The sequence below is a fragment of the Carassius auratus genome, unplaced genomic scaffold, assembly GCF_003368295.1.
Source record: "Carassius auratus strain Wakin unplaced genomic scaffold, ASM336829v1 scaf_tig00013133, whole genome shotgun sequence".
In the NCBI taxonomy this organism is placed as follows: domain Eukaryota; kingdom Metazoa; phylum Chordata; class Actinopteri; order Cypriniformes; family Cyprinidae; genus Carassius; species Carassius auratus.
The window spans coordinates 111,526-124,697 of NW_020524366.1; the positions used below are offsets into that span (position 1 = coordinate 111,526).

Below are 13,172 nucleotides of genomic sequence, written 5' to 3' on the forward strand. Positions count from 1 at the left end.
TCTGTGACAATACAAATCCTTACACACATAAAGCCAACCACCACAAACAGAATCATCTTTGCTCACACACACACACGGCTTTTATAATGCGGCTGAGCTACAGTCCTCTCTGGACCCATGCAGTCCTCCCCTGAGGAAAAGAGAAAGATAGAGAGAGAGAGAGAACGTGGCATTTGATACAGCCATTAAAAAAAGGTGGCCACTTCTCTCCTTCATTGTCTCCATTATCTCTCCTCCTCCCCTTGCAGTTTGCCTCTGCAGGACCAGTTGAAAAGAGAAGCGTAAAGGATAAAGTGAAGTGCTGTCCCCTTCAGGAAGGAGAGCTGAGACTCATTACAGTGATCTCCATGCCATGGCTCCTGCCCTCAGACCAGGGGCCAATTGTGAGGAAGTGCTCCCTGAGGATGCAAAAGAATGAGATCCTGTTTGCAGAACGGGGCTCGGTGATGTGATAATCATGTAATGCTCTGTCACTGATGATATATCGCATTCTCAGCCAAGACAGCACGTTCAGACTAATAAAGTCTCTGCCAAGAAGTCAAGCATTAATAACTAATACGGAAAAGGAGCTCGAGCAGGCGAGTGGAGCAGGACCATGTACCGTCACATCCACAGCATAACCAATGCTGGAAAGTCGATGTGAGGAATGACGGTGTTGCAATGAAAGTCATTGTAGTTTATATGTTTTTAATTACTTTTTCTATTGATTTTATTTTATTTAGTTCTATTTCTTTTATTTATTTATTTATTTACTTTAGTTTTCATTCACATGTTTTGACGAAGCCCCTAAGGGGACGTGCAGATGAAGGAAAAGAACAAAAATTATATTTCCATGCTTTTGTGCAAAAAATTATAGTTAATGAAACCAACAAAAAATTTTTTACTTGAAATAACTGAAATAAAATAGAAAAAATACAACATATAAAAATAAAGAAGTTTCTCAATGACACTAAAATAATACTGGTTCACAAAAGCATAACATTTACTTTATATCAAAAACTAAACATTCATTTGTGGCCATTTTTATTTTATTTTGTTTACAGTTTTCCATGAATATTATGAATTGAATATAATTTCTGTTTTTCGCAGTCATTTTTTTATTTCAATTAACTATAAGAACGCTGATTGCAATAATGAAGTGAAAAATACAAATTATTAGAGGAGTCATATTATGCCCCTTTTTTTTTACAACATGTAATATAAGTCTCTGGTGTCCACGGAATGTGTCTGTGAAGTTTCAGCTCAAAATACTCCACCAATCATTATTATATCATTTTGAAAATGCCTTTGTGAAAGCAGAAACGTTCTGTTTTCAGGGCTGTCTCTTTAAATGCAAATGAGATGCTGCTCCCCGCCCCCTTTTCTAGAATAGAGCTGTTGCATTACAGCTCATACCTGCTAAAAACATCTGTTTGGGTTCTCATTATCATGTTTATCACACTGAAATCATGCGTTTTAAAGCAATATTAGTTTAAACTTCTGATATATGGTTTTCTTTTTTTTTTTCTTTTTTTCTTTTTTTTTTTGATATATGGTTTTCTAAGTGAACACATACAGAAAGCGGTGGTCACAGCATGTGAGTACTAAACTAAGTTCTCATCCACACACAAGTTTACGTTAAAAAACACACATGAGTAACAAAAACAGTTGGTTATGTCTGTTAAGGTAACCTGCTGGGAAATAATCTGTGTGGCAGCAACAAAATAAAGTAAATAAATCAATAAATCCACTGCTCTATAAATCTCCTCTGAGCCTGGAACTCAGTGTGTGGTGAACAGCGTTCTGTGCTCGGCTGTGCAGCCAAAGGCAGAACAGTTAGTATGTTTTGCTCAAACTTACACCATGGCATCAGAACTGGTAAACCGTTGTCGCTTGCAAAATCAAAAAAATGGTGTAATGGGTGGAAGCTCACAGATTAAGGGGCGGTAATATTATAATGAGATCCCTTTACCACGTCACCAAGGGAGCGAAATCTGAGCGGCTTGTTTTCTCAGAAGCTTTCAGAAAAAGGCTTACCAAAACAAAGTTACTGGGTTAATCTTTTTCCACGCTTCCTTAGTTGGTCGATGCACCAGGGACCTGATTACAGCACTTCAAAATATTCAAAATCTCTTTTGTGAACTATACCTTATATATATATCTAAGCCAAAGTAAAGTTATTCAATACACAAAGAGCACAGATCCACCTCAAGGCAAAAAGAGTACCCATTTCACATAAGAGGACACAGCTGTTTTGTCTGGCTGCATGTAAAATCAATGGAATATTGAAACTAGAAAGACTTTAATCTTTATAATCTCACTTGAGGCAAATTAACAAAAAGGCTTACCTGTGTCTCTCTTGAATTAGTCTTGTTGTTTTAAAGAGCAGCTTATGTCAGCTGATACAGACTTTAAACAGCCCAAGTGGTTATAACACATACATTGATCACACTTCCAGAGCCATGTGAAGCCTAAAGCAGTCCGTCAGCACTTTATGTGTTTTATGGGATGCAGCCGAAAGCTTATCATATAAATGGTGAATACGAGGCATATTGACAGCGATGAAAGACTTAGTGATGTGCGTGCCAACCCCACATGGGAGGCCAATAGACAGCTGCTATGGTGCTCTCCACAATTCCACAGCAGTGTGTTTACTGAAAATTAAATAAACATCTCACATTAGCAATCACATGGCCTCATTTACATATATACACATCATTTTCTTCCACCTTTACATGCCCACTTACACAAACCCATGAAATATCATTATATATATATATATATATATATATATATATATATATATATATATATATATTGTATACAGTATAAATATATATATATATATATACATACAGTAAAACACATGTCAATGAAAAGTTTTTTTTTTTTAATTAAGCCAATGTGATGCATTGAGATATTCCAAAATTATAGATTTTTCTTTTATGCCAAAAATCATTAGGATATTAGTAAAGATCATGTATCATGATCATATTTTATAAATTTCCTACCGTAAATATATCAAAACTTAATTTTTTATTAGTAATATGCATTGCTAAGAATTAATTTGGACATATCTAAAGGCGATTTTCTCAGTATATCGAGTTTTTTGCACCCTCAAATTCCAGATTTTCAAATAGTTGTATCTTGGCCAAATATTGTCCGATCCCAATAACCATACACCAATAGAAATCTTATTTATTCAGCTTTCAGATGATGTATAAATCTTAATTTCGAGAAATTGAAACCTAAACACTGGTTTTGTGGTCCAGGGTTACATATTAGCTAGTGCATTAACTAACATTGTATAACAAAGAACAATTAATTTGTATTTGTTGTATTTATTAAACTTTGTTAATATTTACAAATATTTATTATTAAAATTTACAACTGTTTATTGTTTGTTCAAATTAGATTTGTTCCATTACATAATATTAACATTTGATTTTGATTGTGAATGTATTACTAAGTGTTTATATTTTCATAGATTAATAAATGCTGCCTGAAGAAGTACTTTCACTGTTAGTTCACGTTAACTAATGTATAACTATGTTAACCAATGAAACCTTATTGTTAAGTGTTACTAAAAAAAATTGTCAAATCCACCACAATCATTTCCTTCACACAACTGATGTAAATTACTGTGAGAGAGGGAATATTTGGCAAGGCAAATATTTATTAAAATCATGTGAAAAAAACTCAACACACAAATATCAGTTATGGTAGCAAGATTTTATCTGATTGGCTGCTAACTTCCGTTTTCTGATATATACTGTATTTCATTAAACATGCTCCTAAATACCACATAAAAGCAAACTGTGGTTGGTTGCTTCAAGCAGTTTTATTCTGTTAAAGTTTTATGCTCTCGGTCACAAAAAGCTGCAACAAGTACCAAGTCCTGATCTTATGCCACACGTCAAACATCTGACCAGGCAAGACTAAAATAATGTTGACAATCAATAAACCTCAGTGTGTGAAAAGATGATCATCACACAATGAAACAGCAATAGCATAAGGTCAGCAAAACCCGAAACAATACACTATTCACACAATTATTCATGCCGCACTGCATGATGGGAGCTACCAAGTCAGCAAACATTGTTCAATATAAATCAGTTTGTTCTGAAGACTCTCTCAAGACTAGTAGCGACAACATTCCAGGGGAAATATTATTGTTTATATTTCTTAGCACTGCAGAGTTCCAACAAGAGAAACAAGCTATGAATTTGTTTAAGGTTTGACAAAAGAGGGAAGTAGATTTACAAATTGCTCTGATGTCTATGCAGAAGAGTCTCTGTTGTCAGACAATTTGTGACCTTTTCTCTGGCTCCATCGCCTCTCGCTGTCTTTCTTTATCTCTCTATAATTCTCTATTCAATTGCAGTGTGACACTTTGTGTGTGTCAGCATTTGACTCCATTACTTCCAGCAAGAGGAGAGATGTCCACGGCATATGCATTGGGAAACAACCACTGCCAATCTCCAGCCAAAGGTTCTGCTTTAAACAGCTTTGAGGATAGCTGTTGATTCAATCCCAAGCACACAGTCAAGGCTCAGACAGGGGCAGGCGAACTTGAGATTTCCTGAGGCCTAACATGCCACCTTTAATAAAACACTTTTGTACAAACTGCCTAGGTTTGCCTAAGATTAATTTTTTTAATTTATACTTTTATTCAGCAAAGATGCATATAATGTATCAAAACTGACAGTAAAGAAATTTCTATCATGACAATTTTAGAAAATTTTAGCATGGTAATGAACATGACTGTTAATGTATTTAGTCTTGGCGGAATAGATCTGCTACGCTGCTGTTGCTGTAGGTTATTGCTGTTCTTGTAGATTATTGCTGCTGCCACTGCAAAGCAAAAACAGGAACTTGGTACTGCCAATACAGTACATATGCTGATACGGTGCTGTGTGTATTTAAGACATACTGCTGCTGCACAAGTAGCATATACAGTATAATAACCCATAGCAGATCTATACAGGTGGAGTGTTTCAGAGGAACTCTGAAAGCATGCTGGTAAATGCTCTAGTACAGGTTCCTCAATAGGCGGCCCGCGGAACACATCCGGCCCATGAGAGAATTTTTTTTACCCGCACTCATTTCAAATAATGTTGTCATGGTAACTTCAGCGTAAGCACATAACTGGTGTGTAAATTCAAATGCAGCATCAGACAGTGTTTGACAGTGAAAACATGGCATGTGTGAAGAAAAGATGACATGGAAAATAGATTATTCAAATATGAATGGACTGAATAATTTTGAGTGATCCCATCTTTGTTATGGAATATGCTTTTTGGTTCACACTGAGTTCACAATTTTAACGTACTACAATTTCTTTTAATTTATTTTTCAAGATCCAATTTAAAAAAAAAAAAAAAATTTACTTTCTGTATAGCTATAAAGGTCACGCAAAATAATAATCAAAAGCACATAATCATTACCTGAGATTATCGCTGTCATAGTTTACATGTTGTTCCAGCCGCGATGTCGCAGAAAATAGAAACCGTTTCAAAAATATAATATTTTGTTTGTTTGTTTTTAATATTCAACAGGCAAAGATCTTTAGTTTTCTGTATCTGAATAAAAAAAAATCATAATTATTTGAATAAAACAGATTACTTGTGGGGGGGTAGAATATTTATTTTGTGTCTATTAACGAAAAACAACAATAAAAACAAAAACAACGACAATAATAAGCAGAAACATTTTGGGCATAATGTAGTCAGTGGCCCTTGGCTTGGTTTTGTTGGCCGAATTTGGCCCTCTGTGAAAACGAACTGAGGACCATGCTCTCATGAACGCTAACCAGACATTTAAATGAATAGCAGTGAGCTCATTGGCTGCCTTTCCAACATGAACCAATCAGCTTATGCCAAGTAGTTTAACGCAGTGAATTTCATCAATTTGTGTCAATAATCCATCAGCTTGTGCCATCTAGAGTATCATGACAGAACTCGGCATTTATGTGAAAACAAAATTCTATTTAGGTTACTGAAAGAAAAAAACTTTTTTAGTTTCCACAGAAATATAATATTGATAATAATAGTAAACATTTCTTGAGCAACAAATCAGCATATTAGAATGATTTCTGAAGGATCATATGACATATTAAATATAATTTTGAAATATATTCACATAGAAAACAGTTATTTTAAAATTGCAATTATATTTAAAATATTACATTATTATTATATTTTACTTTATATTTGACCAAATAATTGCAATCTTGGTGATAAAAAAAGACAATTTGGAATGGTAGTGTAGATAGTCAGAGGCACTGTTCTTTTTCCTTGACTTTTAAAAGATTAATGCTATATATTTGAATAGGACATGACTGCAAATTAGTTTGAGTCACATGGAGTATTTTATAGTAGTTTTATGATGCTTTTTGGCCTTTATGGATCTCAACAGATCTAGTCCCCATCTATTTGTACTTGGTATATTCTAAAGGGTTTCCACAAAAATAATTTTGTGCCCCCCTGGAAGAAAGTTTGGAATGGCATTATGTTTGTTTGTTTTTACTGCTGCTTTAAACTTTATTCCGTTTTAGTTGTTCGCTAATTCATCATAGTCTCCGTCAGTAATAAAGATGAGAGAAAGCAAAACAAAACAGTTAAACTTAAGAGAGCTGGTAGTGGATTTTCATACAGCTACCATCCAGGATGGAAAAACAGAGATGGTACAGACCCACAAATACATGGAAATCAATCAAACAGCAGACTGGACTGCATTGACAACACAGCAATGCAAGCAGAAAGATCAGAGAAGCCTGTACTTTCTGAGGGGGCTGTCAGAGAGATTCTACCAATCTTCTGGGCTAGAAAAAAGATGGTGGAGCAACTAGAGTCTGTAATAAATGAATCCACAAGTAAACACTCCCTTCAGCAGATCTGGTGCAAATAGGAGGTACAAAGTGTCTGTCATGTGCTCATCTGCATGTTACTCCTGGTGGTCACTGCAACGAGAAGTTATGTAATTGAACAAGCACAAACATTCTTCTATTTTTGGATCCATTAACATAATGCATCATCAATGTATTTGATGCTATTGCATGGTATGTGTTCCTTTCACTGTCTGCGTGGAAGTATGTTGGCGCACCTGCTTCTCTGTGAAAGAATGACTACAGGGAAAGTGGAAGAAGAAACAGATCCTATTAAGATAAACCTATATTTACATGGATTACACCTTAGTAAGTTCCCTAGTGCCTGTGATCTTGGTGAAAACGATTTTCTGTTGGCCATTACAGATCCTAAGCATGTAAGAAAAACCGACTATTTCCAGTACAGATACACATCAGATAGTGGTTCCCTATAGTGAACACCAAACACAACCTGCTCTCTGTTCTCGTAAGCTGTGGTTAATGAAAGATATCACTTTCATTACATCTGTGACTTTCTAATCTGCATTCATATCTCCTCACATGCTTTTTTTAATTATCTTTTTTCTCTGGAAATAGTCTTATGATCTCCTTACTGGTGTTTTTGTACCGTTGTGATGTTTGGTTTTCTCAAACGTTTCATTTTACCACAGAAACTCTACTTTATCATTTCTTCTAGCTTCCTTTTAATAGTTTATTGCTAAATTATTAGTTCGTACTCAGTCTCATTTATTTTATTCCTCTTTTTAACTGTATTTTAAAATCCCTTTGCTGTGCGTGTATATTTCTCTCTTTGAGAGCATGTGTAGTGTGCCTGTACACCTTACAGTGTGACAAGCAGTACAAAAGAACAAGCTGAGGATAGCCAATGGCAGCTCAGATGAGCCATGGTACATTGCATAAACCCCAAATGCAAATTAACAGTCCTAAGGACATAAAAGAGTGAGAATAAATGTATAAGAATGGAAGAAAATGTATGGTACTACATACTGAAAACAACAACAATGATAAAAAATAATAACAACATATAAAAAAATAGTATATAATAAACTAAATACAGTATTGTTCAAAATAATAGCAGTACAATGTGACTAACCAGAATAATCAAGGTTTTTCGTATATTTTTTTATTGCTACGTGGCAAACAAGTTACCAGTAGGTTCAGTAGATTCTCAGAAAACAAATGAGACCCAGCATTCATGATATGCACGCTCTTAAGGCTGTGCAATTGGGCAATTAGTCGAATTAGTTGAAAGGGATGTGTTCAAAAAAATAGCAGTGTGGCATTCAATCACTGAGGTCATCAATTTTGTGAAGAAACAGGTGTGAATCAGGTGGCCCCTATTTAAGGATGAAGCCAACACTTGTTGAACATGCATTTGAAAGCTGAGGAAAATGGGTCGTTCAAGACATTGTTCAGAAGAACAGCGTACTTTGATTAAAAAGTTGATTAGAGAGGGGAAAACCTATAAAGAGGTGCAAAAAATGATAGGCTGTTCAGCTAAAATGATCTCCAATGCCTTAAAATGGAGAGCAAAACCAGAGAGACGTGGAAGAAAACGGAAGACAACCATCAAAATGGATAGAAGAATAACCAGAATGGCAAAGGCTCAGCCAATGATCACCTCCAGGATGATCAAAGACAGTCTGGAGTTACCTGTAAGTACTGTGACAGTTAGAAGACGTCTGTGTGAAGCTAATCTATTTTCAAGAATCCCCCGCAAAGTCCCTCTGTTAAAAAAAAGGCATGTGCAGAAGAGGTTACAATTTGCCAAAGAACACATCAACTGGCCTAAAGAGAAATGGAGGAACATTTTGTGGACTGATGAGAGTAAAATTGTTCTTTTTGGGTCCAAGGGCCACAGGCAGTTTGTGAGACGACCCCCAAACTCCTAATTCAAGCCACAGTACACAGTGAAGACAGTGAAGCATGGAGGTGCAAGCATCATGATATGGGCATGTTTCTCCTACTATGGTGTTGGGCCTATTTATCGCATACCAGGGATCATGGATCAGTTTGCATATGTTAAAATACTTGAAGAGGTCATGTTGCCCTATGCTGAAGAGGACATGCCCTTGAAATGGTTGTTTCAACAAGACAATGACCCAAAACACACTAGTAAACGGGCAAAGTCTTGGTTCCAAACCAACAAAATTAATGTTATGGAGTGGCCAGCCCAATCTCCAGACCTTAATCCAATTGAGAACTTGTGGGGTGATATCAAAAATGCTGTTTCTGAAGCAAAACCAAGAAATGTGAATGAATTGTGGAATGTTGTTAAAGAATCATGGAGTGGAATAACAGCTGAGAGGTGCCACAAGTTGGTTGACTCCATGGCACACAGATGTCAAGCAGTTTTAAAAAACTGTGGTCATACAACTAAATATTAGTTTAGTGATTCACAAGATTGCAAAATCCCAGAAAAAAAAATGTTTGTACAAAATAGTTTTGAGTTTGTACAGTCAAAGGTAGACACTGCTATTTTTTTGAACACACCCCTTTCAACTAATTGCCCAATTGCACAGCCTTAAGAGCGTGCATATCATGAATGCTGGGTCTTGTTTGTTTTCTGACAATCTACTGAACCTACTGGTAACTTGTTTGCCACGTAGCAATAAAAAAATATACTAAAAACCTTGATTATTCTGGTTAGTCACATTGTACTGCTATTATTTTGAACAATACTGTATAAATGTAAAATAATAATAATAAACACTGGCTGGAACCATCACATACTGTATATATTCACTTTATATACATGCAATTTATTCTCAGAACCGCCAGCCTTCATTGCTAGAACAGTATAGCTGTCCTCTATCAAAGAGTGTTGTTGAAATCATTTAATTTCTCAAGTCAGTAAGAACTATGGTATCACTGGTTATTCAAAAATCAAGCTGACTACAACAAGCTTCTCCAACACACTAAAACTCAGCACAGCTGGGGGAAATATGCACTGCTTTTCCTGTTCTAATAATGATATGTACAGGTAAAAAGCTTTATGAAATTTGACTTTGTTTACCCCCCAGCTGTGAGTCTCGATTCCCCTAAGTGGGCTTGCAAGACTCAAACAAACTCTGCTGTCCGCAAACAAAGGAGAAGACCTTCAGGGAGGACTTGGGTTGTAAATGAAGGACAGAGACACAAAGCCTCAGAAACACCTACATAATTTCAACAACAGCATTCGAGAAAGGGTTCATTATTTTGAGGTGGACATGCTGTGTATGGTGCTATAAGAGGTATATGAAAAACAAATTGCTTGAGCAATTTAAAATCTTTTTAGACTTGATCATTTTTGGCTGTTACATAACTGACAATAATTCTGATTTTTGATAGCATGGCTCATTATACCCCATTTAACTTTCCTGCCAAGTGCAATTTGAAGCCTGTGTGTGTAGGGTTTCTTTTGTTGTTGTTTTTTTTCCTCATTTTATATATATATATATATATATTATACCTTTATAAAGACACCATAAAAGACCTCAACTACACATCCATTATTTACCACCTGCATATTATTGGTTATTTTTAGCTGTTTAATCAGATTGTAAATAATTACCAGCTCCACAATTCCAAAACGTTTCACAAGGAGAATTTTGGTATGCTCATCATCCATATACTGTATTATCTATCCTTCACTCCTAAATTTAAATTTGTACTACTGTCAGCATGGAGCCTCAGTTGGAGCTGACAGCACATTGGCAGCACATCAGCACAGGCTTTAGATACATTTTTAAATGTACCTAAGTGAAATCGTTGGAAGGAAGACACTAACCTTGCCTTTTAATTACATGCAACTTCTCATTTTTTGACTTGTGCCTTGTACTGATGGCTGTAAATGTGTTCATTCATCCAGATGTAAATGCATGCACTTCCTTGTAAATCAGTTATTTAAAAAGCCTATGACAAAAAAACACATGTAAATTTAAATGCAAGAATCAATTATCCAGCCCATTCAAGATTCTGTCAGCATATTTGAATTAGTAATGGGATGAAGGGAGGATGTCCAGAAACAACATGAGATCTGCTGAACAATTTCAGCTGCACTAGAATTAGAAATTCTTCCACTCGCTGCATCACTTCAATATTAAACAATGATCACAGTGACAGTGGAGCTTACAGAATATAAATATCAGCATCTTGTTACTACAAAGACTGTGATTAGGATTTATATAAAAACAAAAAAAAGTGGATCTTTTTTTCTCAAAAGATGCAAGCTCTGCGTCAGATTTAGCAAAGAGTGTGTGGAAGATCCGGAGACCCTCTGAGGTCAGAGAGCTGCCCACGGCAAATGTCAGGGCATGGTATTATGAGCTGAGAGAGCACCACATTAAAACCCACACAGTTCGTTAGAAAGAGCTGTCTGGTCTCAGTGTATACAAAAACACCCAAAATCTGTGTCTTCAACTTTTAAGTTTGTGTATTTATTTGAAACAGAGTTAAGAGTTATTAATAGCTTTTGATGCAGTAATCATGAGTGTGACCTCTGCTGGTGAGGTCCTTTTATACAAACTCCTACAGAACCTGTGGCAGATTCACATGGAAAATATATGTGACACAAAATGACTGCAATTCACATAAGAAGATCTACAGCAAAACAGCCAAGAAAAACTGCATCACCTTTAGATTAAGTTTAGCTATGATCAACAATAATTTGTTGATACAAACAACTGAGCACTGAACATGCAAATGCTTCGATTGTGCTGATAATAGTAATTATAATAATGATATAAAAATATAGAATATAAAATATATATTGTTAAAAACTGATTACACAGCATATATATATATATATATATATATATATATATATATATATATATATATATATATATATATATATATATATATATATATATATATATATATATATATATATATAATAGCTATATATATTCAAAATATCCTAGGTATAATAGTCACATATCCATTTAACCACAATAAACTTTTTTTTACATGTTTACATGTTTGGTTTAAAGTTTAACAAAAGTAAGCCAGAATGGTTGTTTGTGTGACGAAATAGTTGTTTGTGTGACTCCACCAAAAAAAAAAAAAAAAAAAAAAAAAAACATCCACGCATTTTTACATGCGTCAATTGACGCATCAAAAAAACGTTTACCCGCGTGAGATTTATCCCGACTGAAGCAAAGAGTTTAGAATATATTTGACTGTAGGTTGTTGATGTCTTTAAAAAAAATCAAGTCTTACTGACGCATTAATAAAATTTTGTTGATAATCGATAGCAATAGTAAGGTAACGTTTTGAGAAGCGATTGAGCAATGCATTGTAAACTGTGTTTAATTACTGTTATTATGGTCAAAGAGTGATTAAGTTCAGCTCACGGCTGTTTTGCAGCTCTGTGTTTTTTATGTTTTACTAAGCACATAATAAAGAAGAGTATGTAGAAGTTACTTTAGGTGCGTCATATGTAAATATTTAATATTACTTAAATCAGAGAAAAAAAATAGGTTTCCCATTTTTATGAGAACAAACTCAAGAGATTCACTTTTACGCGTAATTCTGAGCACAATTAAAGTTAGAAAAAATAAAGCGTAAGAGAATTTAAACATTTCTTAAGACACCATGAGACTTTCCCCCTTTGCTTTATCAGGTACTGCAATCTGAAGAAAGCGATCATCTTACCACTTGAGCGACGGACAATATTTTCCAAAAAAGTGTTCTGTGGTGCCACCAGTCCTCTTTTTCCCCCGTGCATTCTGCGGTCGGGCAGCGTCGGTCAGGCTTGCGGACTTGCTGGAAGCTGGTCGTTAAAGTGATGCAGGCGGGATGGGAATGTATCGATGGGATGGAGAAGATCATGGTAACGCTGCGCCGTGGCTGACTGGTATGGGTTCTTTGTACCACGTTGCGCTTGCAGTTCTGCAGGCTCCGCGCTCCCCTGGTTGGCGCCTGCGCACTCGCGAACTGTAACACTGAAAAGTGACTGGCACAGAAATCTGGAGCGCGACGCCCGGTACCATGGAGAAGCAACACATGCAACAGATGGTACCTCTTTCGCGCGAATTACAAGAGTTACTGGAAATTATGTCATTGTCATCTTAATTGAGAAAAAGGTAAATTTAACAGTTAAAGTGAGTTACTATACAACTCATGAATTTTAAGGAGGGTTTACGCGCAATCTTGATTACATCAGGATGTAGACTAATATGATGATACCATGTCAGTATTCCCTTGGAATATTTTATAAAACTTTTTATGTTTATTCAACAACATTTCACATGCATTACCTTACCTATTTCCTCATGAGAATATCTCCTTCTAAAAAAAAGGTTAGATAAATTATTGATATTTC

General features: G+C 35.4%; 1 protein-coding gene across 1 annotated transcript in view; it reads right to left on the reverse strand.

Moving 5' to 3' along the window:
* LOC113073874 (potassium voltage-gated channel subfamily H member 5-like) overlaps positions 1–12,941 on the reverse strand; it is an 81,197-nt gene extending 68,256 nt beyond the window's left edge. The window contains exon 1 of the mRNA XM_026246621.1: positions 12,503–12,941. Within this exon, the coding sequence (XP_026102406.1) occupies positions 12,503–12,575 (73 nt within the window). The 5' untranslated portion in view covers positions 12,576–12,941. The remainder of the gene's footprint in view (positions 1–12,502) is intronic.
* Between the last annotated feature and the right edge of the window lie 231 nt (positions 12,942–13,172).